Source organism: Patiria miniata, unplaced genomic scaffold, assembly GCF_015706575.1.
Source record: "Patiria miniata isolate m_02_andy unplaced genomic scaffold, ASM1570657v1 HiC_scaffold_21, whole genome shotgun sequence".
NCBI classification, from domain to species: Eukaryota; Metazoa; Echinodermata; class Asteroidea; order Valvatida; family Asterinidae; genus Patiria; species Patiria miniata.
Genome location: NW_024037060.1, coordinates 6,462,362 through 6,486,657, shown reverse-complemented (window position 1 = coordinate 6,486,657; position 24,296 = coordinate 6,462,362). Strand labels below are relative to the sequence as shown.

General features: G+C 39.0%; 2 protein-coding genes across 4 annotated transcripts; one reads left to right on the top strand and one right to left on the bottom strand.

The window, feature by feature from the left end:
- The first annotated feature begins 1,539 nt into the window (after window positions 1–1,539).
- Window positions 1,540–19,896, top strand: LOC119729539 (endothelin-converting enzyme 2-like). The gene is made up of 16 exons (XM_038202141.1): window positions 1,540–1,850; window positions 3,179–3,336; window positions 8,622–8,834; window positions 9,671–9,799; window positions 10,545–10,724; window positions 11,459–11,515; window positions 12,385–12,534; window positions 13,026–13,112; window positions 13,795–13,919; window positions 14,626–14,848; window positions 15,415–15,591; window positions 16,176–16,279; window positions 16,728–16,838; window positions 17,760–17,952; window positions 18,813–19,057; window positions 19,503–19,896. Exons 2-16 carry the CDS (start codon window positions 3,259–3,261, stop codon window positions 19,600–19,602), a joined length of 2,172 nt encoding a protein of 723 aa, XP_038058069.1. The 5' UTR covers window positions 1,540–1,850; window positions 3,179–3,258; the 3' UTR covers window positions 19,603–19,896.
- LOC119729541 (complex III assembly factor LYRM7-like) lies at window positions 12,455–24,276 on the bottom strand. 3 transcript variants are annotated; one of them, XM_038202142.1, is made up of 6 exons: window positions 24,073–24,276; window positions 22,397–22,469; window positions 21,877–21,947; window positions 20,869–20,950; window positions 20,344–20,443; window positions 12,455–12,585 (listed from the first exon to the last, which is right to left on the bottom strand). In XM_038202142.1, the coding sequence occupies exons 1-6, from the start codon at window positions 24,085–24,087 to the stop codon at window positions 12,555–12,557; spliced, it is 372 nt and encodes a 123-aa protein (XP_038058070.1). In that variant the 5' UTR covers window positions 24,088–24,276; the 3' UTR covers window positions 12,455–12,554. The 3 variants fall into 3 exon arrangements, with proteins under 3 accessions (XP_038058070.1, XP_038058071.1, XP_038058072.1); XM_038202143.1 differs by having other exon boundaries at window positions 12,542–12,582; XM_038202144.1 differs by lacking the exon at window positions 12,455–12,585 and having other exon boundaries at window positions 20,106–20,443; window positions 24,073–24,275.
- Between the last annotated feature and the right edge of the window lie 20 nt (window positions 24,277–24,296).

The window sequence follows — 24,296 nt, the reverse complement described above, 5'->3', positions numbered from 1 at the left end:
TTAACGTTAGTTTATATAAATAATTATCGTTCCCGACGATATCTATGTATCATCCAGTCTCGACTGGGATTTGTTTACTGAATCAAGTTATTACAAGTCGATATGCAATGAAAATGCAAGTCAGTCACAAGTAAAATCGCGTACGCGGCGTACATTATTATTATTATTATTATTTATTCGACCTCAACAGAACAGCAACAAGCAATCAAAACGGCACAAAATGTAAACAATTAAATGACAAAAGAACGAATAACCTAATACATGTTAGGGCGACGGGGTGTGTGTGTGGGGGGGGGGGGGGGGGGGGAAGCAGCCGCCCCCCCCCCCCCCCCCCCCCCCCCCCCCAGGCGCCCCTGGCCCTCTGTTGAAATTTCGACGAAGGTAAATATGAGTTTTTTTTTTTTTTTTTATTGTTTACAGATCATTGAGCTCGCGCAAGTGGTCACAAAGCGCCATCTATTGACCAATCCGGGCACGTAGTATGAATACTATTAATTGAGCCCCCTTCAGTGGCGAAAGCATTGCGCTAGCTATTTATTGTTGGACACTATCTTCCAAGGGGGCGCTGTTCAAAACCGACATCATGGTCCATGTCAGACAATAAGTGGCGCTATTCGATTTTCACGGGACGTAAAAAAAAAAAAAAGGAAAAACAGGGTTTTTGTCAAAATTAAACAGAAAATGTGAAAAAGGGCTCTTTCTGTTAAAAACCCGCTAATCATTCTCAGTTACAAGGATGTGTTTTTCTACGGTTGCTAAATTTCAAGTGGGGGGAGGGGGGGGGGTGTTAGCCCCCACGCCCCCGTAGCTACGTCGATGGGTCAGAGTAAAGATATTTGGCTATAGTGCCACCGCAGATTTGTCCTTAGGTAGAAGAACCAGCAATTTTTAAATTTTTCAAAAAGGTTGCCATTGCTTGTTATTCTACCTATATTTTTTTTTAGGGACAAATTCTGCGATGGCCCTGTAGCAAAATATCTTTCTCATGACATACTCTGACTGTATGCAAAATTCCAAGCTTGCATCATCAAAGGCACAATCCCATCACCTATCTGCCCATCTGCCGGACTATTGAAGGGGGCGAGAGTAATCACGTGCCTGGATTATCTAACTTCTCTAAGACAATTTATCTTTCACTTCCAGCAAAGGCGAGGAGAGGGGTCGAGGTCGTTGACTATTATTAGCCTCTTTGAGATTATGGAGGACTCAATAGGAGGGCGTTATTTGGTTTGGATAAATACCATAGACATGTAATAAACCAAATCAAACAGCGCCCTCCTTTTGTGTTAGCTGTCATCTCAAATGATGCTAATTTGGCATCTGGTTCTTTTACTACATTGGCATGCAATCTGGTGGAAAAATATATGCATTTTAAAACAAAAATAGAGGCACTCATAAAAACGCACTGCTACACTTTTTGAATAAAGCGGGTAATCTGCGTGCGTGTGATTTGAAATAGTTGAGAAAAGACGTTTGAATATCGATGCCGTTGGGGGCGGCAAAGCAATCCTCCCTCGAGCGTGCAGCTAGCTAGCTAGCTGCGGGTAGCCACGTGAACAGGCTAATTGTAGTCGTCAAGTTCTTGAGTATGAATATTCATGACTCTAAAATGTCAATTTTCTCAAATCTGCCGGTATGCTTTTGCATTACATGAGCTGACACTAGATTTCAAGTGTCAGGGATTCCGGTATTCTGAGGTGATTTAGACAGTTCCAACAGTACATGTACTCAATATTTCGTTACCGCGTCGGGACAAGCATTCTAGAGTGACGTCCCGCAGCACTTCTCACAACTGTTCCACCGAGAGAATCTCTTCAGTGTACTACTACACACACAAAGGAGTTGCACAGGTAAAGTCTGAATGCTCTTTTTTTCCATGATAGGAATGCCGTAAAATCCTCGTTTCTTTGATTTCGAACGGAATTGATTACCATTTCAGCACCTGGGATATATCGCAGACGTCCATTTCGACACTCCAAATTCCTGATGCCAATGCGGCCGATCCTTTGATGAGAGTAGACATTTTTTGTAGTTCTCTCGGAGTACGTTCAGCAAATACCAATGTTCTTTCCAACTTTCAGCGGGGCCCATTCAGTCATTCCTGAAAGGCATTGTGAGTCGGTAAACTTTGAAAAATTGACGACAAAAATAAAAAAAAACTGAAAGGAGGGGGGGGGGGTGTACTTCATGATATCGGCTTCCAAAAATTGTTTATGGCAATCATTGGCAGTATAAGCTCAGTTCATCGCCGTTTTGTTTCAAGAGATTTTCAGGTGTCTCATATTTAACATCAAGGGGGGAACGCATGGGGAAACGCCCCCCTCCCTCAGAATTTTGGGGGAGTTTTGTCGAGTGGCCCCACCCCCTGCAACTGGACCCTAGCTATAGCAGTTGCATACTACTGTGCTGCATGGGGGGACGTGTTCCCCCCCCCCCCCCCCCCCCCCACCCAACGCATGTCCGTGCCCATCATGCACGGGTGCCCTCGTAATCTTGAACTGAACAAAAATATACATGTATATCATTTGCCTCTAGGGTCCCCTTGAAAAAATAGTGCACTCCTTGGTGCCCCCCCCCCCCGCCCCCAAGTTGAACCTATACTTACGCCACGGGGACTGCTATATAGCTAGTTACGTCACTGCGTAAGACGGACCTTCGACATTATATTTTTTAAAAAGAAGATGATTCCAGTTAGTTAAAAGCATGGGTTTTAAAGGTAGGCAAACAGATGATGATTGACAACAACCATTTTTTTCTTTGTCAAGTGTTTGGCACCATCGTAGGACCGCAATAACACTGCCAGACAAAACATCAGTCCATTTGATTAATTGTATGTTTTGTGATCTGTGCTTGATTATAGACTTTCCACATGAATTCAAATTTGCTTGGGATGCTGACGTCTGCTCCTGAAATGTAAACAATTGGTTTGGGAAACTACCACATGTACCATTCTGCCCGCATAATTTTGCATTTTTGAAAGGCGAACAAATTGACAGAGTCGGCTTATGAAAAAGAAAATCGATTTTCTGAATTGAGGTCAATACTTTTTGCGTTCGGGTGTATGGCATTGCTAATACACCATGATTCTGAGGATACGGTCTCATTTATTGCGTGAATTATACACGTTAAATTAGTCACATGAAGTTAGATTTTCCCAACATTCCGTCTGTTTTCGTAGAAAGAAAAAGCATATTTTGACCGGACGTAGTATACTACGGAGCCAGCCACGAGCGACACAGTCGCAGCGGGAATTCCGCTATGATTCTCCCCGTGGTTTTGGTCCTGTGGCAGGCTGTCGTGTCTATTGGAGTACCGGTGATGAGGGATGCGCTATTGGTAAGTTTGCCATAAACTGTACATACATGTTTACTTATAAAGGTTATAACAAAGGCGTGATTATTGGGGTTTAAGCCAGCCAAGGTCCCCGTCTATCCCATCAATTCTCTATTACATTTACAAGTGACGATTTTCGAAGGTTTGAATTTGTTCTTCAATTTCACCCCACTGAAAATAAAAAGATTGTGCTTATTTCGCCCATTTCCAAATGTTTGCCTACTATCCAAAATATAAACCAAAAACAAGAAAGCGATCAGAAAAGAAAACTATTAAAATTGGTCTCAGTCAGTATAGGTTCATATCGTCACAAAAAGCTTGATCACATAATCGGAATCAATCGAGAGCGACAAAATATTTAATAAAAGTCACTATTATAAGTCCTAACCAATGTTACATAGCAGTTTAATGTTGTTATAATGAAGCGACTGCAGCGAACGTCTAGTTTATTTTGTTTTGTTTTTTTTTACCAGAAACGCGTTGCAGAAGAATCCTTGGCATAATGAACCATATGTTAGAAATCCTGGTGATAAAGCCTGCCATACGTTAAGCAGCATAATAGGATTTGCATATGGTAACTTTTAAAATCAGAAAATTTAATCACCCTGTACGGCATTATTATGCACATATGTACCTACAGGTAATTGAAAATACATGTAAAGGTTTCTGCATTTCTGTATGTCATAGTATATATACAATGATTGACTTCAGTTTTTTTTTAAGCCGAGGTAACTACCGAAGTCTTTACATCTTTTCAATTATGAATTAAAATTCCTCATTGTGAAATTATTTTCCAACTCCTATTGTAATTATGATATGTTTCATTTTTCCTGACTCTACAAACAGTGCAGGGTGTTTTGGATCAGAGTTCAGTAAAACATATTTCGAGTGGATTTCAAATTGCAACATTCTCTCTGAAAGATACCGAACCATTTTTAATTACTAATGTAAAATTGAAATTGTATTTGATTGAACTCGTTCATATTGATTCGACATTGAACAGAAATATAGAAAATTTAGTACTGTCATGGTTAATATTTCAAAGTCATCGATTTGCCTGTAAATATCTCCGTGTTTGTATTTTAGTTCTTTCTTTTTCAGTATGCAGTATATGGCCTGCATCATCAAACACATTCAAAGCACCTGCATTTCCAAATGCACGTTAAAAGGATAAGGAGACGTCATGTGTTTGAAAATTAACATATTTCAAACGTTTCAAACACCTGCTGTGATATTTCATAAATTAATTTACATAATTAACTCCACTGGATTCGGTGCCGATTATGTTCTACGAGCATGTGCAATTTGGTAAACGGTTTGGTATTTTACCCAATGTTGTTCACCATACCACCTGCCGTGACTCTTGGGCAAATTCTTGTCAATAGTTGGTCATTTTTTACCCGAATTAACCAACAATGAGGTAACTTCATACCAATGTTGGGCAAATAACATTGCCCGACAATGTTTTAACCAGCTTTGTTTTGTGTGTTCGTCAGTTAGAAATGAAAGGACAGATGGAACCGAAATGTTAAAAATCTTTAAGTAGACGATTTGTTTTTAAATATAACACAGAACACATGCAATTGACAGAAAGAGACAAAAATCTCACCCTTGAAAATACATATTAGTACTAATAGTCAAACTATACAGGGTGGTCCAAGTATTTTTTTAAACACTTTTTTGTCAGACGCAGATTTCTCAAAACTGGGCAGACATGTTGAAATTGTTTCAAGATATTCCTGAACTGCGAGATCTTGGTGGTATATGGTGAAAAACGGCGTTGAAAATGAAGCCTAAATTCAGAAATGTCGGCCATTTATAAAAAAAAAAATTGTCAAAAACCAGTTTGTCCACACGCGCGTATACGTTTTTTTGTCATCCTTATTACAGTTCTTTGTGCACGCAGTGGCGTTTTGACTGCAGGGTTGATTTTAATGTGTGCTAAATTGTGCCCCCATTGACCTTCATCAATGGATTTATTTCAGAACTATTGTGTATTTTTTTTCAGAATTACTGTTGGTCAATATTATCCATAAACATGACCTTTTATTTTGTTTATTCTGAAATAATTATGCGTGTCTTTCATTCACCAATCTCACGTATAATTAGACTGCAGAAAATTTACATTTTCGTCGGAAACTCCACTCCATCCAAATGTCATTTCCGCGTCCTCGGTAGATAATTATAATTTAAGCCTATCCAGTTCCAACTTTAATTAAATAACTTCAGCTTCATCCAAAATACGCTGGTACGGTTGATCCTAACTCCGTATTAAAAAAAATAACTTTAATTATCGATAGGTAAAATAAGCTGGTACGTTTTCAATCTTGAGTTTTGAACAATTCCTATTTAAAGGTCATTTAAAAGTTATTGGAGTTTTCTAATAAAAAAAGGAGGAAAACAGGGTGAATTTCAGCCAAAATAAACTGAATCAAAAACGAGAAAAACAAACAAACAAAAACCAAGCAAGAAATATGGGCCTATTTGTACCAAACTTTGAATTTATGTTCCAGCGTCCTTATAAACTTCAAGAACACCGACCCATAATTCTTCTTTACAAAACATCTAATCATTATGAGCACAACATTGAAAGTTTTGGTTGGGACACAAAAAGGCTTATATCAAAATGAACAAATTCTATCCTGCCTGTCTAATAAAAAAAAAAAAGGAGTTCACATTGACCAATTAGATCGCGACCTTTTGGTCAGGTGACCACGGTAGCTTGATTGTTAAACTTGTCACAAGCACTGTGAAGTAGGCCTACATGTACTGAAAATGTTCGCAAATCAAAGGTGCATCTAACGTCACATTTTGAGGGCAGGTCTTTGTTTCTATGTAAGTAAACGCAGACACTTTATACTTTCATTGTCACTGAATTTAAATGACATTAAACCTGTCCTCGCTGAGGGCGCACCGTGCGTGCAAGGGGTCTATGATATCCTGGATCAAGTGAAGAGCCGATTCGCAGATGAAGCCGAGGTTTCGTAATCACCCATTTATATGATGACCCAACCCAACGAAATGAGTCACAAGTTTACAGAGCTACTTTAACCAAATCTGACACAATTCAAGGTTCATTTTTTTTTCAAGGTTCATTTATTTTCCACAGTATCAAATCAATAAATGACATGAAATAATTACATAACAGAAAAGAATTACAAATAATACAACAAAAGTGATATTTTAGGGACACTGCAGAGGGACCCATTGAGAAGCAGAGCTTTTAAGCATGGGCCCCAGACAGGCATGCTCATTGAGCCCAATCCAAGAGAAGGGAATTAACTTACAATGAACACTATTGAATGGTCAGTCACACGAGGCTCAATGAGCATGCTGTATTTAAAGTAATTACATGTACGTAGAAAAGCAACATACCTAAACACAATACACATTGAGACGTAAACAACAGACAAACAAACAATACAATACAGATCATTTAGACTAGTCAGGTCAGCAAAGAGCAATACAATCATGGATATTCTACAATCTACATGTAACTACATGTACATATTATATCTACTGGCATGAATTAATGATAAGTTTGAATTAAGATTGATTTAAATAGTCGTTTAAAAGTGGAGAGATTGGTAGAAGCTTGCAGTTGTTTAGAGAACGAATTCCAGAGCTTGGGTCCCTTGTATTTAACCGTATTTTGAGCAAGAGAGGTGCGACTAAATGGAATATAAAAATTAGAGGCTTGGCGAGTCCAATGAGAATGAATTTTACTTTTCTGGCTAAAAATACTATTAATGGAAGATGGTAATGTATTGTGAAAAGATTGATACATTAAAGACCCAAGCTGAACGTTATACATATCATTAAGTTTTAAAGTTGTATGTTTTACAAAAAGGGGATCAGTATCAGTGTGTTCATAGTAGTCGGCAAAATTAATTACACGCAAGGCTCTTTTTTGTAATAGGAGTAGTCTGTTTAAATTTGTAGCAGAACTACTACCCCAAGCAAGTAAACCATAGTTAAGATGAGAGACAATTAGGGTATTATAAAGAGATTCCAAAACATTTACAGGTAAAAAATGCTTGAGTTTGTTAATTACACCTACGTTCCTTGCAATGATTTTACATAAATGATCAACATGATTTGTCCATGTAAGCCCTGAGTCAATTAACAAACCCAAAAATTTACAACAATCAGTTTTGATAATTACAGAATCATCAATCATAATATTACAGGGTAGTTCACTGACGGAGTTACTGAACAACATGTAACTAGTTTTGGAAATATTTAAGGATAATTTATTGAGTCTGAACCAATTCGAAACAGATTTAAGTTCGGCGTTAACAGTGTCGGTGAGGTAATTGAGGTTGCTATGGGAAAAGAATAAATTAGAGTCATCAACAAAAAGTATAAAGGAGAGCAAGTTAGAAGACTTTGTAAAATCATTAATATATATTATAAAAAGCAAAGGTCCTAGAATAGAGCCTTGGGGTACTCCGTGTGTAAGACAACTAGAGTTTGAATTAAAGCCATTAATAGACACATATTGGGTTCGGTTTGAGAGATAACTCCTAAACCACTCTAGGGAAGTTCCTCGAATGCCATAGAAGGAAAGTTTATATAATAAGATGGTATCGAACGCCTTAGAGAGGTCAAGGAATATCCCTAGAGTGTGTTTGGAGTCATCAATGGCATTAGATACTTTATTTATAAATTCAAGTAAAGCATGGGTGGTTGAATGTTTTTTGCGAAATCCAAATTGTGAAATAGTTAAAATGTTAAACTTATCTAGGAATTTTATAGTGCGGACATAAGTACATTTTTCAAAAATCTTTGAAAAGCATGACAGTAAAGAAATAGGTCTGTAGTTATTGACACAAGTAGGATCACCTTTTTAAAAACTGGAATGACTTTGGCAATTTTTAGTTGAGAGGGAACAATACCAGTTAAAAAAGAAGAATTAATAATATGGGCAAGTGGTTTACATATTGCAGTAATACAACGTTTTAATATAAATGTGCTAACAAGGTCGTGTCCCGAGCTTTTTTTATTTTGCAAATTGTTAACAATGTCAATTATTTCATATTCAGTTGTTGGTGTAAGAAATAAAGAACTGGCGTTAGAATTTGTTAAGTAATCTTTAAAATTAACACAATGAAATTCAATAAGAACATTCTACATTTTATCCACATAGTAGGTATATAACTTAACTGAGTGATACATCAAAATGAAGAGCATATTATACGCTTCCTAAAATAAAATGAAAAGATCAGTACAAACAAATGGTCCCTAAGACTCATTTTGTGGGATCCGGTTATAATATTCTCATACAGAATGAGCCAGGACCAATCTGTTTGGAGCCCGAGTGCGTGATTGCCAGCGGCGTGATCCTGAGCGCGCTCGACCAGACCGCCGACCCATGCCACGACTTCTACCGGTACGCCTGCGGCGGCTGGCTGGACCAGGTGGAGATCCCGCCATGGCGCTCCGGAGTTAGCAAGAGCTTCGGAGGGTTGTCCGATGCCAACCTCAAAATCGTCAAAACAGTGAGTTCTTCGCTAATTCCTTCCACACAGAACTGTGCAGGAAACGCAGCCTTGCAAAGCATTGTAGGTAGGTCACTAATTGTCATACTGAACAATGTACGAACATTTTGAGCGCTCCGGTCGTACGCATATGGTAGTGCTGACCCGGGGTCACAGATATTAAAAAATGTAGCCAATGAGAGCTCAATGACATTAGAGGTCACCAGTGCCTTCGGACGGTATAGGGACAAGCAAAGGATATTGTGTCACCAACAAATTACAGTTCATTTATTATTTATTTATTAGATAATTTCTCAGGCAAAATACAAGACAATCAAAATATATAAATACATGACAGTTTTAAAATTCAAAAATTACTAGACACGCAAAAGAAGATCAAAAGGGCACGCTACAAAAGGTTACGATTAAAGAAACTATCCAACAAAAACATTTAAAAAAAAACATTAAACATTAAATTGTACCACAGTGCGTGTCCCTTCCCGGCCACCGTACCGGATGAAAATGAAACAAAAGATGTTTTTGAAAATAGCAACGATTTCAAGACCCTCAAAAACCATTCGATCGCTTTCAAGGCTCTGAATGTCGGACTATGCTATTTTACTGTTAGCGTAAATTTAAATGTTTACATTAATCAAACCAGAACTTTAAAATTATGTAAAAAAATGATCCTCTTAAAAATTTTTTCCAGCTTCGGCTTGTAGGTATTTCTCTTTAAGGCGATTCTGAACTTAATCGAAACGTGGCATGGCATCCAACCCAAATGACACGGCATAAATTCTGCACATTTTCCTTTTTCCTTCGTACATTGAGGGTGGGCCTTTTTCTTATAACCCCAGATTTTAGAGGCCGAAGATTTGTCAGCAGAGAGCACCAGTAGCGGTTCCCTACAGAAGGCCCGGGACTTCTACACTGCATGCATGGATGTTGAGGGGATGGAGGCAGCCGGAGCAAAATCAATGCTAACGGTGAGATCTTGAATAAAAGAAAACAGTCGTATTCGCTGTTTGCACAGAATCGCCATCTTGAATCCAAAGCGAGGCTGCATTATCAAGAGCCTCGGTGCTCTCTTATGCGGTGAAGATTAAAATAAGGGTTCTCAATGGCTTATAAAGCTGAAAGCCTCGGTTCAGATGCTAAATTGAAATTCGTCGAAGACTTTATGGCAATATGGCACTTCACAAGAACAAGTCAATTTGCATATCATAACTTAAACTAAAATTAACTCCGGCCAATAAAAAACTGAATGATTGAAAAAAACATCATACCAACAAATAGACTTTCAACATATTATAGAAAAGGGTATTCGCTAATTTCACGTTCCGCCACTGGGCATGCACAGCCTCGATCTGGCAACTTTACACAATAAAAATAGCCGATTCAGTGATCTGAACCCCGACGCGGGAATCACTGAACCGGCTATATTTATTGTGTAAAGTTGCCAGATCGAGGCTCTGCATGCCCGTGGCGGAAGTGTGAAAAGAGCGAATTACTCCAAAACAAATCAGTACATCGGGTTGTACAAGTACTATTCATAAAGTGTTTTGAATCTTATATCAGCGGTACAAATTGGAAAACACTAACGTATAGGCATAGACCGATGGTAGAGAAATTTTGTTGTCCGTTTCACGTACCATTTATGATTTTACCTTCCAATTAAGGAGGTTTACCAAAACGAAAATGCATGAATGTCCTGTTTGATCCTGACTCCAGCTCATCGAGACTTTCGGTGGATGGAGTCCGTGCACGAACCCGACAGAGATAAAAGAAGAAATCTACACTAGCGAGGGGCTCCTCGACACGCTCCTTGCCGTGCAAAAGGCATCTGGAACCCCGCTATTCGGCATGGGAATAACCATCGATGACAAGAACTCATCTCGCCACATCATCCAGGTCATTGTTTTCCTATTAATAAAGGAATATTTATATATAGGGCCCACATGTATATAGGAAAAGTTGATCCTCGTGCATGTTGTTCGTTGCCAATAATAACACTACTCAAAATCCAAAAAAGAATGTTCAAAACCTAACCTGTTGAAGTCTCAACTCAGTGGATAATTACACTTTTCGAGAAAACAGTGAAAAACCATGTACAACGTTTTGAGCACGAAACACAATTTCGTCAATTACACTCTATTTAAAAAAAATCAGTGACCGTTTAAAATCACCGACATTTCTTGATTTCTTCTAAATGACAGCATACACGACGGAACAATTTCACGTGGTGTTTATAGTATCAGTACAAACCTTAATCCAAGTAATATTTTTGATAATATTCGCGCGTCGATCGGTAGGTTACTTTTTGGAAAAATGCGGATGATCCTGCATGCCTATAACCAAAGATGTGAATATTCAGGGACTACAATCCTAAATTCCGATTAACTCTTAAACTTTACTTAATGTAACGGAGCAGAAGTGTCGCATGTCTGCGTCCTATAATGACGTATACATCCGCGCAATGGGTTCCCTTAATTTCAACCTGGTCATCATGTACTTTAATAACTTCTAACAACTAAAACGTTCATTAAAGATGCTCATTATCATCAACAGTTACCAAGTTTCCTTTCAAGTAGAAATTTCACCCAAACAAGATGCGGTTGAAAAAACTCTCTATTCTTCTGTTACAGTTTGTGCAGGCGGGACTGTGGTTGGGACCGCGGGATTTGTATCTTGGAGGTCACGATGTAAGTTGGATTAAATAAGGCCAAGTTCGCCCAAGGACTATAGTTGACCAATGGTTAACCATAGTTCGACTTACGCTTGCCCGAACTCTGTCTAGTCGACGGTGGTTGACTGCGCTAGTCGACTATTTGGAACCAACCTACTGGGGCTGGTTGCACCGCTGGTAACCAATAGCCGCGCGCATTCATAACGCTGGCAGAGAGCCAGGATCCAGAAGTTTTGCGATGACATTTTAACCAGCGTTTGACTAGAGACGTTCGCACGTTGCTATCAGTGCGCAGGCGTAAGGTACGTCACAATTATTCAACCACTAGTCGACTAATGGTCCTTGCCCGAACTTGGCCTTAGCAATAGCTGTGAACCAAGATCACGTGATTCGTGTGTCCCTAAGCAACTTTAATTTCAACAATTCAGATGTGATTATTATAAACCAATACACAACAAACAGACTGAACCAATTCGAACATAACATATAGGTCCTACATCAAGGTAAAAGTATGTTGGTCTGTCCTTTTAGGGTTTTTTGGGCTGAACAATTTGATCAGTTTCGAAGGCTCCAAAAGACTGACAAATTCCTTATACATTTCATTAAAATGAAAATGATTAAAGTACGCTTCCCCATTTCCCCTCTTTTTAAATAATGAAAAGTTCTAGATTAAATCATTAACTTGTAACTTCTAGAAAATGTCCGTCAATGTGTAAATCGCAGATCTGTCAGTCAGCTTATTATTAATCAATGAATAAATAAAAAGAATGTATAAAACCAAACTGTATGAGTAGGTACATGCATAATTATTCATCAATATTCATTAATATTCATATATATGCATCAATTCATCAATATTCATTAATCTACCCTGCTGCATGGCAGGAGCTTCTGGCAGCCTACGTGAAGTTCGGCGTGGCTCTGGCCAGTCTTCTGGCCGAGGATAGCGGCGTGACGACGACTGCTGATGACTACATGGTACACGCCGAGAGCAAGTTGAAGGAAATGCTGGCCTTTGAGAAACAACTTGCTGAGGTATTTAGCGCCATAGGTGTTCATATTCTTCGGGATGGCTTATGGTCTCTGCTTCACCGTTCCAAAATCGAGAGAAAAAAAAAAGACGGCTCAAAAGAAATGGAAGTGCTTTGGGGCCTGAAAATCTATTAAATTTGAATTAACGTATTAAAACTTGAAGCAGGAACAAAGCAGGGTGAATCAAAAACAAAATCTGAATGCAGCAAAAAAAGTAGCAACCAGGCCTAAAATCGATAGCAATACAATAAACTCAATCAAATAAAAAGTTATTTAATATTGATTTTAAAAGTGTAAAGGTAGCACATTTTAAATGTACTCATTTCTGTCATTCTATATGACATGAATGTCGCGTGTAAGATTAAGACTACTATAATTATAATTCTAAATATGTCATCTAGGACGCCGAGGTTTAGCTCCTTTTTTTCAGGTGAAGCTGCCGGGTTTCTTCACAGATTTTATTTTTTATTTTTTAACTATCCTGTCTCTTTCAGATAACAGTGCCCAAGGATGAGCTACGTGATCCGTGGAAGACCTACCACAAAATGACTCTTCGTGAATTCACCCAAATGATTCCAGTTGTAAGGCTTTGAACCAGTTACGATCCTAAGTTATATGCATACTCACAAATCAAAACATTGATATGATACTTTGACAAACATAAACCATTAATAATGCATGCAGAAAGTGATCACGTTAAGAGCTGCATTATCGATTAACCAATGAAAAGAAATGTACCACCCAAACTGCATGTGCTCCCCAACCAATCTCTTCACTGATTGGCCAGAAGTTCTATATCTGTATGAACGTGACCACGTTTCGAATAACTTGTTGCGAACTGCTTTACGACTGCTTTACGTATCAATCCACGACGGAGCTAAAACAAAATGTGTTACTTAAAACTTTACATTGAACAATCAACACACACAGTTATCAGAATTTTCGTCTGAATTATAGGAAAGCGCTGCACAAGTCATCAAAATTGTTAAACCAATGTATCAAGCTGCCTAATGCGGAAAGTGCTACAAAGGTACCAATAGACATATCCGAGTGTTTTCGTCATTTTACTTCCAAAGGCAGGGAACTGTGTCTTCATTCTTTTTAACATCAAACGCAGACAGCTTCTCTGTTACGCATGGGTCTTAGTTCATTAATGCAGAGGGTATCACTTTGTGTTGTCAGTGTCTATTTTTCACTGATGATGTATGGATGACCTATCGTGTCAGGATAAAAAAAAACCTGTCAATTCCCCCCATGCAATAGGTTGATGTTACAGCGTTCGTGCATAGAGTGTTTGGCATGGACATCTCACCGGACGAAGAGGTACTTGTGCCACATTTGTCGTACTTCCCTAAAATGAACGAACTCGTCCAGAAAACACCACTGAGGTAAAGCGATAAAGGCCTTGGCATCTTTACGAGCACGTGCACCTATTCAGCTCTGAAGTAATCTTGGCTTGATTATTATAAATAAAAAAACCACAAACACAGACACACAAACAAAAACACGCAAACACAATCAAACAAAACAAAAACAAACTGCTAAAAAAAAAGACAATTAGAAAACTAAAGGGAACATGAAAATAATTGTCTAGTCTTGAAGGCATACAATCTTCCAGCCTTTATAATAAAGCATTTTTAAACTGCTCAAAGAATGGGGCGGGAAGAATATTTGCCTTTGAACTTCTAATGGAATGACCCCTTGCCGCTCAACAGTTGTCCCCGGGGTTCGAACCGTCAGACTTATTTTGTATCATTAACGGTCTTTTGTTCATCGTTCAGGGGAGCCAGGCTCCGACCTTATGGCAAAACCATCATTCCTGAAAAAAACATCAGCCTCAGCAAATTTTGACAGGGGTTTCGGACTGAAATCTCGACCCTTGAGCTTCCGAAAACGGGGGGAATTCGGTGTTTAGGTTAGCCTCAAGTGACGGCGGGAAAATAACAAAAACCAGACCGTGAGCTTCAATTCAAATCAAACAAAACCATTTTATGCAATTTAAAATTTACAAATGGAACATTCATACAGAAGTTTGCTTAATTGTAAACGACACATTTCAGTAATCAAAGTTTATTATTGGCCACCTATATACAGAATCGTCCACGACTACATGGTCTGGCAATCCGTCGCGTCGCTAGCCGGGTCGCTACCGGAACGGTACCGGGGAGCGGTGCTGGAGTTCCACAAAGCTTACACGGGCATTTCGGCCGTGGCGCCCCGGTGGATGACCTGCGCCGGAGCCGCTGATAAAGTCTTGGGATTTGCGACGGGAGCCGAGTTTGTGGAGAAACTGCACAGTCTTGAAATCAAGGATGAGGTAGTCAGGCGCTTTTAAAAACGGACAAGATGTTCACTATGTCATAATAATGACAGTCATGTGACTGATACAAAAGTTCGAAATTCATCCAAAAAAAGGCTTAAACCAAGTGCTCAAAACTGGTTTAAACAAAGAAAAAATACCAACGAATTCAATAACTCTTTTAAATATGTTTAATACTTTTGTTTAGCTTTAAAGTTGCTCTCCTCGTGCTCTTCAACAAATTCGATTTTTTTTTCCTACCGAATTTCAATTTCAATGTTTTATTTTCCACGACTTGAGAAATCCCCTTTTTAAAAATCAATTTGGGGCGGCTGCAATCCAATTGTGAAAAAAAAACGTTGATTTTTGGGGTTGCTTTTGCGCCCATAACGCACAAAAAATCCGCCGAATTATTGCCGGGCCGCAAATACAAAATTTGTAAAGTAATTCCATAACTTTAAATGTGGGCAGATTTTATTTTTCTATTGCAGTATAATTCAAAAGTGAAAAAAAAAGTTTGTATTTCTTGAAAATAGCAATTAAAGAACTTGCCGAGTGATCACAATATACAATGTACTTTGCAGATTAAAGCTATGATTGAGAATGTACGCAAGACGTTCCTAGATAGTCTACCGAGCGTGGATTGGATGGACGACACGACTAAATCTCTGGCGGCCCAGAAGGCCGAAGCCATTGAGGAGAAAGTAGTGGGGCCGAAGTGGCTTGAAGATACCAATAAAATTGATCAATACTACGAAGAGGTAGGCCAGAAACACATCCGAAAATTCAATAACTATCGCGTTTGTTATCGAAAACCTACACCCGCGATTACCACTGATATACATGTACATGTAGCGCCCATTTGGATAAACACTCAGTTGCGTTAGCTTCGGGTTCCAATGCTACTTAATGGCCAGTGGGCGTAGTTTAAACTAAACTGACGTCACACTAACAAACCGGTTAGAGAACAGCACCAACACATGGATCGCTCCTGCTATGAATCAAACATAGTACTCACTGACCAATCAAATCATGTCTTTGCTGTCAGGTAACTAAGCTTTGCGCACTGTGGGCGTGGCTTTTGCCATCACCTTTTCTATCTTTGGTATAGCTTTTCAACTTAAAAGAAAGCCTTCGCACAAAAAAAATCGTTTCCGTTTGTACTTCAATCTACCTTTACAACGTTTAAATATTTTGGGAAAACTTTTACGTGGTCATAATAATGCATTTTCTTCAATGTTCGTTTTTATACAAACTTACGCTTAATTCTACAGCCGATTTGAAGCCCCTATGCATTTACAAAAATACCCGATTGTATCTTTTTTATATCTTTTTTATTTTGAAGTTCAAGGTTGACCGACAATCCTACTTTTACAACTTGCTCAGCACGTCATTGTTTTATAGCAAGGCGAACTTGGCCCAGTTCCATAAACCCGTGGACAGAACGCAGTACGTACATATACTTTTGAAACCATAAACAATTCTGATTTTAACATGATTATTGTTTTGAAGTTTTCAGTAACAGACATAATTGTTTTGAAAAGAATCTCGTTGCAATATAAGCCTAAAGAAAGTTTCAGCGACTACGAAAAATACCTGTCACTTTTGGAAGTGTACTGAGATACCCCAATTAACTCTCACTAAAATCACTTCTCAACAAAAAACCCCCAAAAATCCAGCATTGACATGGATGATTTTCGGTCACCATGGTCAATAAAAAAATGTAGGCGTGGCTAAAAAAGGGGAGGTGTCATGTGACCTTTTATGTTAAAACGGCATTGAGGTTAGCCTTTTAATTGGACATTTCCCAAAAGAACAGCGAGGTTAGCATCCCTCGGGGATTCCCCTTGTTTGGCCCACAGAATGATGACATCATTACTTCTGATGTGTTTTTTAGATGGCAGATGAAGCCTTCTGAAGTCAATGCTTACTACACCTCTAGTCATAATGAGATAGTCTTCCCTGCCGGCATTCTCCAGTCTCCCTTCTACGATTCCGCCTTGCCGTCGTGAGTCTCCTAAACCCGCTCTTTCTCTTTCCTTCATCTAATGATGTCTTAGCAACTTCCCCTACCCTATGCCAAATGCCAAATGGAGTGTCATGGCATAGCGGTCAAGAGCACTGCACCGGACTCATGCTCTGGTGTTTCAGAGCAGCAGATTGTGGGTTGGATGGGTCCTTGCTCTATGGTTGGAGCCCGGGTCTGGACACTTGTGCCCTTGGTCCTTGCTCTATGCCTTAAGCAAGGCACTTAACCATTATTGCTTCGTCCTTGGGATGGGACGTAAAGCTGTAGGTCCCGTGTGTTGTGTAATGTAATGCACGTAAAAGAACCCAGTAAAACTTATCGCTAAGAGAAGGGGTTCGCCCTGGTGTTTCTTGCCTCCTGTTAAAACTCCCCTGCGGAGTTCCTAGGAGAAGAATACATGTACCCCTACAAAAAAAAGGTTCCCGAGTCTCAAAACTTGTCTAAAGCCACCATTTTAAATTCCCCTGCACCCTGAACTGTCCCTGGACATCAGGGATAGTTCTAACGCTGCCGCAACAGCTGAATCAGATATGGAGTCAGGGAACGATTGGCACACCTTTGTCGCCATGACCTCTGCCCCATGTAACACACACACTCACAATAGTGTTTCTCATCAAGCAGTAGAACTAAGCCAATCACACAACTGGGCATATATAAAAAGTCAAGGTGCATAACTACTAATACTATTTCAGATGCTTTAAGGTCGCTTCTGTCCTCGTATTATGTAAATATGATGACAGGTATCCAGTATGTAAAATCAGGGATAAATATAGAATCCCTCACTCATATTTTGAGTGGCCTGAACATTTTCAAACCCCATCCCCCCCCCATAAAAAAAAAATCACTTAAACTGTCAATTATCATTGTAATTTATTGTAACAAAACTATTCATTTCCGCAGATCCATAAATTATGGCAGTATAGGTTGGGTCATAGGTCACGAATTGACCCACGGCTTCGACGACCATGGACGCAATTATGACGACATTGGCAATCTACATAATTGGTGGAAGAACGAATCGGCCCAGGCATACAGCGAGCGCGCTCAGTGTGTTAAGCAGCAGTACAGCAGTTACAAAATGGGGGACAGGCATGTAAGTCAAAGGAACTCTTTCATGTCAATTTTTATACACTGTATAACAGGTGAAACTTTCTAACCAAACCCCCCTCCAAAAAAAGAAAGAAAAGAAACTACAGTGAAATCTCGATGCCAAACCTCACGGGAACTGGTTCAAAATTTGACTTAAAGGGAATGTACATCATTGGCTTTTGCTGTAATTTTCAGAAATGAACTAATTGAGGGGTTAGTATAATAGATCAAATATCGTTACCCTGACATATTTGAATTTTTTTGTTCGAAAATGCTGGAAAAACCAAGAAAAAAAAAATGTTCAAGTAGTCTGGTTCCCTGACTCCACTAAAGATGAAATGGATCAATTTATAGATGCCGGAAAATTGTCAGTTAAGGGAACCAGTCTAGCTGGCCTGCACCCGTTCATGAACATGTAACCAATAGCAAACAAAATTTGAACTGAAATAAAAGGTAAATTTGGAGCAGTAGTTGAAAAATAGTTTGGTTTTTCCAACAGTGGTCGGCCGACCACCGTTGGAAATTAATACAAAAATACAACTTTTCTTGAAAATGCCTTCACACCAGGTGCCATAATTTTACAGGATGCTTTAAACTGTCATTTACCAACATCCTAGCAAGGTATTTCGTACAAATTTGGTAGTTTTGTTTTTCGATATTTTCAAATGTTGTACATTCCCTTTAAGCAGAGTTTCGAGTTAAGCTGGGTTGTATGTCATTGTTATACTACTTAAGGCAATGGATACTTTGTTTGACTTAACAGTTGTTTTGAGCTATCAGAGTTTGACTTATCAAGATTTCACTGTACATATATAAACAAACAATGTAATTAAGATCTCCACCCTGGCATTAAATACTTTCCAGGTGAACGGTATGCTAACTCTCGGGGAGAACATCGCAGACAATGGAGGCCTGCGGCTAGCCCTACACACCTACCGGAGCCTGCGGGCCCAAGGAGGGGGTAAAGAAGCAAGGCTGCCGGGACTTCAAGACCTGACCTCCGAGCAAATCTTCTTCATCGGGGCCGGGCAGACCTGGTGTAAACTGGACACCCCTAAACAGGCATTGTTGAAGCTGCTGAGCGATGCCCACTCCCCAGGAAAATACAGGTGAGGTGGAAGATCCCACTGTAATAACAGGGGAGTTATCGGCTTGATTCTAATTAACCAAGCAGATAATGCAGACTCAAATACGAACACTGCACTCAATGAATTATCTCAATCATCAAGTTAAAGTTTTAAAGTAACAAGTGTCAAAACATTTTCTTTTTATTGTTATTTTTACTGGCACGTCTATCCACTCATAAGAAGTCATCCATGACCATCATTACAAAAAGCGAACATGTTAACCATTAACTTTAAGAAAAGTTTCAAACCCGTTATGTTTTTAAACCGAAGCCGCAAAATTTAAGAAACCTTAGATGCCGCGTCGATACTTTACCGAAGGGTTTAGCTGCTCTGCAGTACAGTGTCAGAATGGCCGTTCAAGTACACCCTCAGTCCAAATTCAGTAAAATATTCTTTGCTCACTGTACTTTTCTGTCTTCTCTTACAGGGTGATTGGCACTCTTTCCAACATGGTGGAGTTTTCAGACGCCTTCCAGTGTCCCAGTGGAAGCGTCATGAACCCTGCGAAAAAATGTCGCGTGTGGTAGCGAGCCGCCGACAAAGGCATCCAAGCATCGAAGGGCTTCCATTGAATGAATTCCATCAATTCAGAACACAAACAACTTAAAGATGCACTGTCTGTGCTCTCCATAAATCTTAATTTTTCCTTCTGATGAAAACTACTTTTGTTTTTTTATTTTTGGCCTCTGCAACCGACCCTCTGTAACAAGCCTTATATTTTGAGTTGCTTTTTCGCTCAAACTAATCCACCGTATAAGTAGACTGGTCCCGGTTTTTCCGTTATCAATTCTGATAGGGTGACAAGAACCAGTCTACCCTGCGGGAACTGAAATATTGTCCAGCCACAAATAATTCAAAAATTGAAAAGTAATTATTCCGTATCTGTTTTTTTTTCTTTCAATGACATATTCAAAAACTTTTTTTTTAATCAATCTATTTTTTTTTGGAAATAGCAAGGACAGTACATCTTTAATGGTAAAGCTTGCTCGCAAAACCCAACTCATTTACGAAACACAGGACTTAGTAAAACTCTGGTGAAGCTGCTAGACAACAGTGACTTATGTCATCAAACTTTATTTGATAACCCCTCTTTGCCCACATTCCAAGCCACGCTCCCCATCTCCGCCTCGCCTCATCCAACTGTCCAAAACTGCATGCGAGTCTAATCAGTCAACAGAGTATTCATCCACACCGAGTATTCATCTGTGAACCACAAAACTCATCATTTCTCAAGTTCTGCTCTACAATTTGAGTTTTTGACATGTCACCTGGTTTCAGTCGATTGGTTGCCCCTGGGTTTCTTGCGTACCTTTCCCCTGGGTAGGGGAGCGTTGTCTTCCCTCAGTGTGTCTTCAGTGAGACGAACCTCTGAAAGACAACAAAAATAAGTACCTGTAAAGTTAACCTGGATATATCGTTTGGTTGTTTTCACTTCCAGTATTATAAGGCATGACGCTATTGTTACAAATCGTATGTAGTTTTCCTGAGATGCCATGGTGAGGAGTTGTATGCAACTACGGAGCCATTTTTAAGAGGAACATTTTGAATCCTCAAAATCCACCTCTGTGCATAACCCAATGGCATATTGTATGTGCTACTACATTTAAGGTTGGTCATGTCCCATGCAAAGTACTAATGACTGGTCTCTGGCTCAATCCTGCAAAACTTCCAAGATATATTTTTATTTTAAAAGATATGGCATGTACATGTATGGAGAAAATATCCCAAACATGGCATCTGTTAAAATCACTCTTCATCAAAAATCAAATCAATATTTGAGAACGCAAACTTACGGTATCTGCCAGCTTCATTCAGTTTGGCCTGCACAATGTTCTTTTTCATCAAAACCGCCACGTCCTCGCCAACTTTAATCAACTGTTGATGATAACATATACAATAGGATGTGACCATATTGTATAAAATTCAAGTAAAAGGAAAAATAGCAATACAGAATATTTGACTACCATGAAAATAAGCTTCCTTGAATCTCAATTGTGTTCTAATCAGTCTTAAGCCAATCGAGAATGACAAAATACGTAATATAATCTAAATAATCGTGAGTAAAGTCAAGACTGAATCACTTGTGAATGACTTATAAGTGACTTGTGATTGAATTGTGTCTTGTGATGACTACTTCACAACTGTAGCTTTGTGACATGAATTGCAAAAGGATTTTTCCCACCGATGCAATGGAATAAAGAATACTGAATTCAGGGCTTCCAAAAATTGTGTCCCTGTGTGCTTCAATCAAATGTGTGTTATAGAACAGGTCAAGTTATTTTACATTTGCATTTTTTTGGTTTATTTTCGAGGTTATTTTTGACTTTGTGAGGTGTATTTTCTTCATATCAGCCTGGAATTGTGATGTTGTGCAAATCGTGACTTTTAGAAAATGTAAACTAACAGCAGACAGCAAATTTCAAATAATTGTTAATTCACGTCTTCAGCACTCACTTGCTAGTCTATAGAGTATCCCCTTGCACAGCAAGGGTCTATGATATGCGAGCAGATTCGGCGATTAATTATGCAAAACAAGACTGCGTCTTGACCTCAAGATTCTGACCATTCAGTGGGCGCCTTCTATATCGGGTCTTCAGTAACCCGTTATTACAAACACATAACATTCAAATTGACCAATCAACAGCTTAGTCCACATTTTGGAATGAAAGGATGTCAAAGTTTCTAAAGTCGACTCTGATTGGCTGACGCGCGGGGGGTCGCATAAAATTTGCATGCTAGAATATATCAGGTGTTCGACCGTGACTCTGCACACGTGAATGTCCGATCCACAGACTACTCACTTGCTGGATTTCGTCAGGATCTGTCTCGTGTTTATTTTTGGCAAACTCCTCATTGATGCGCTCTCTGGCAGCTGTCAAAGAAAATTGAGGGGAAAAAAGGCTTTTTTATGATTACACTGTTTTAAGTGAGCTAAGAAACTATTTTTCTTACCCCCTCAGGAAAAACACCTTCAATTGACAATTTTTTAATGCTTCATTCCCCTTGGAAGGTTCTTTCATCTCAAAAATTATTTTAAAAACCCCCCAAAAAACCCAAGACAATTCTGCAGAGATTTCCAGCAATTTAGGGTACTAATGCATGGATTACCAAATTTAGATCTAATGTCAATATGCTAAAACCATGAGGGTATAGTGAAAACGAATAAACTTTCCCTCATTTTTTTCAAAAAAGTTCCATAGTCAGATACACATGTACTTAAAACTTAAAAGTGATAACTGTCCCCAAATAATGTGGTAACCCAAACTGAATATGTTCAGCCTCGAATTGGGGTTTTGAGTTGACCAAAATATCCTTACGCACCATTGAGAGCCAGCTCGTCTCCCTGGAAGACACTCTGTCTTGTGCGATGGAGACTCTTGAACAAAGCTAGCACCTACAAGCACAAAGTCAAGCAGGTCAAATTTACAAAAATATCTGTGACCGCTGGAAATAATGATGTGACTAGAACGTGATTTTATAGCAGACACTGTAAGAAGCATTTAGTTTTTTTTCTCCTTAAGTGTTTTGTCAACACTGCCTACATGTAGCTAGGCATCTTTTGTAACACTCACAAAACATTCAACAAATGACTAATTTCCAGTGGTTAGCTAAATCGTAACCAAATGTTAAAAAATGTGATTTGTCGAGTCCTAGTTACTCGTGCTAACGTTTCCCGAGCTAGAACAAGAGATTAGGCCGTGTAAAAAAACCAACTTGTTTCTTGTCCAGCCTTTTAAAAAAAATGAATGAGGCAGGAGCTAATTCCCCCGTCCCCCCAAGATGGTGGATTTTCCAAGATGGCACATGGATTCTTCCATTTTCTCCCACTAATTTTGCCAAAACAAAGGTGTGTCCAAAGGCGCTTTACCCTTTTTTTCTACATAGCTACAATTTTGTTGGAAACAAACAAAAAGACAATATATATTGACAATATATATGCAAAATATATTGCAAATGTATGAATTAAAAATTGTTATTTTTTTTTTTTTAAAGGCGGCACGGAAAAAAGGAAGCGGGCGGGGGCGAGAAACTGGTATGTATTTTTTCTTGGCCTTAAGCTTGAATTTTGCAATTTGTTGGGATTAAAAATGAAGGGGGGGGGGGCATTCGTCACTCTAAACAAATCTACTAAGAACTGAGCCAGCCTTCAGGAAAGTTTCCATTTACAAGACCTCCACTTATCTGCCACCAAACAAATCAGTTTTCACCTCTCCTTGTGATTTCACCCAAGATGAATCCAGGAAGCTCTGGCAATGTGAATAATTTTTAGGAAAAATGTGTTTTTAGAGCACGTTTTTGATCATTGATGCACACGTCGTGCAGAACAATGTTTGAGGCAGGAAGTCTAGCGGTACGGTTCGCATGACCTTACAACGCATGAGCTGGCCAATGACAGTGCAATACATCATTATGAATATTTAATTTCTCATGAATATTTAGTTTATTTAATATTCATTAGTCTATTTCAATGGATACTTTAAATACGTCCAAAGATTGATTATTGCAACAAGCGATCGTGCGCGGCCTAGCATGCCTAGTGGTAAAAGTGTTGTGAATAATTTTTAGGAAAAATGTGTTTCCGAGGTTCGAATCTCCGAGAAGAGTCCGAGGTTCGAATCTCGATGGATCTCCGTGAACTAATAAGTGACTGATTAATAAAGAGTAATAAAGAGGAATAAAGGAAAGGAGAGGGTGCAGATAGAGGAGAGGAAATAACCATTAATTAAAGGATGCAATTTTTTGGCGCTTGAAAATTAATTGAAAAAAGTGGAGGTCTAGTACTGAAATCTTTCCAGGCTTCATACACGTATATAGTCATACATGACATATTATTAAAAAAAATGGCACACCAACAAAATATTTCCGTCCATGCATCAAATGCTTGAAATTAACAAGCCCCGCCCCCAAAAGTAATGATTGCTAATCATACATTTGATTTGGAAATCAACAAAAACATTTTATATGCAACTATTTCACATTTTTAGACAGTTGATTACCCTTGAACGCAACATACTGCTTCTCCTGTTCCTCACTTAATGCTGGCTTCTATTTATTGCACGTCAAACCACTCAATGTCTCGACAAAACATTGTTTTTGGTGATCGAAATCCGACAGAGGAGGCCCGAATTGGCGACTGAACAGCACTTCTGCAACCTCGTATTTACCATTAACGTAAATTTTGTAGCCATCTAGCTTTATCCATAGAGCAGTTACCAACCCT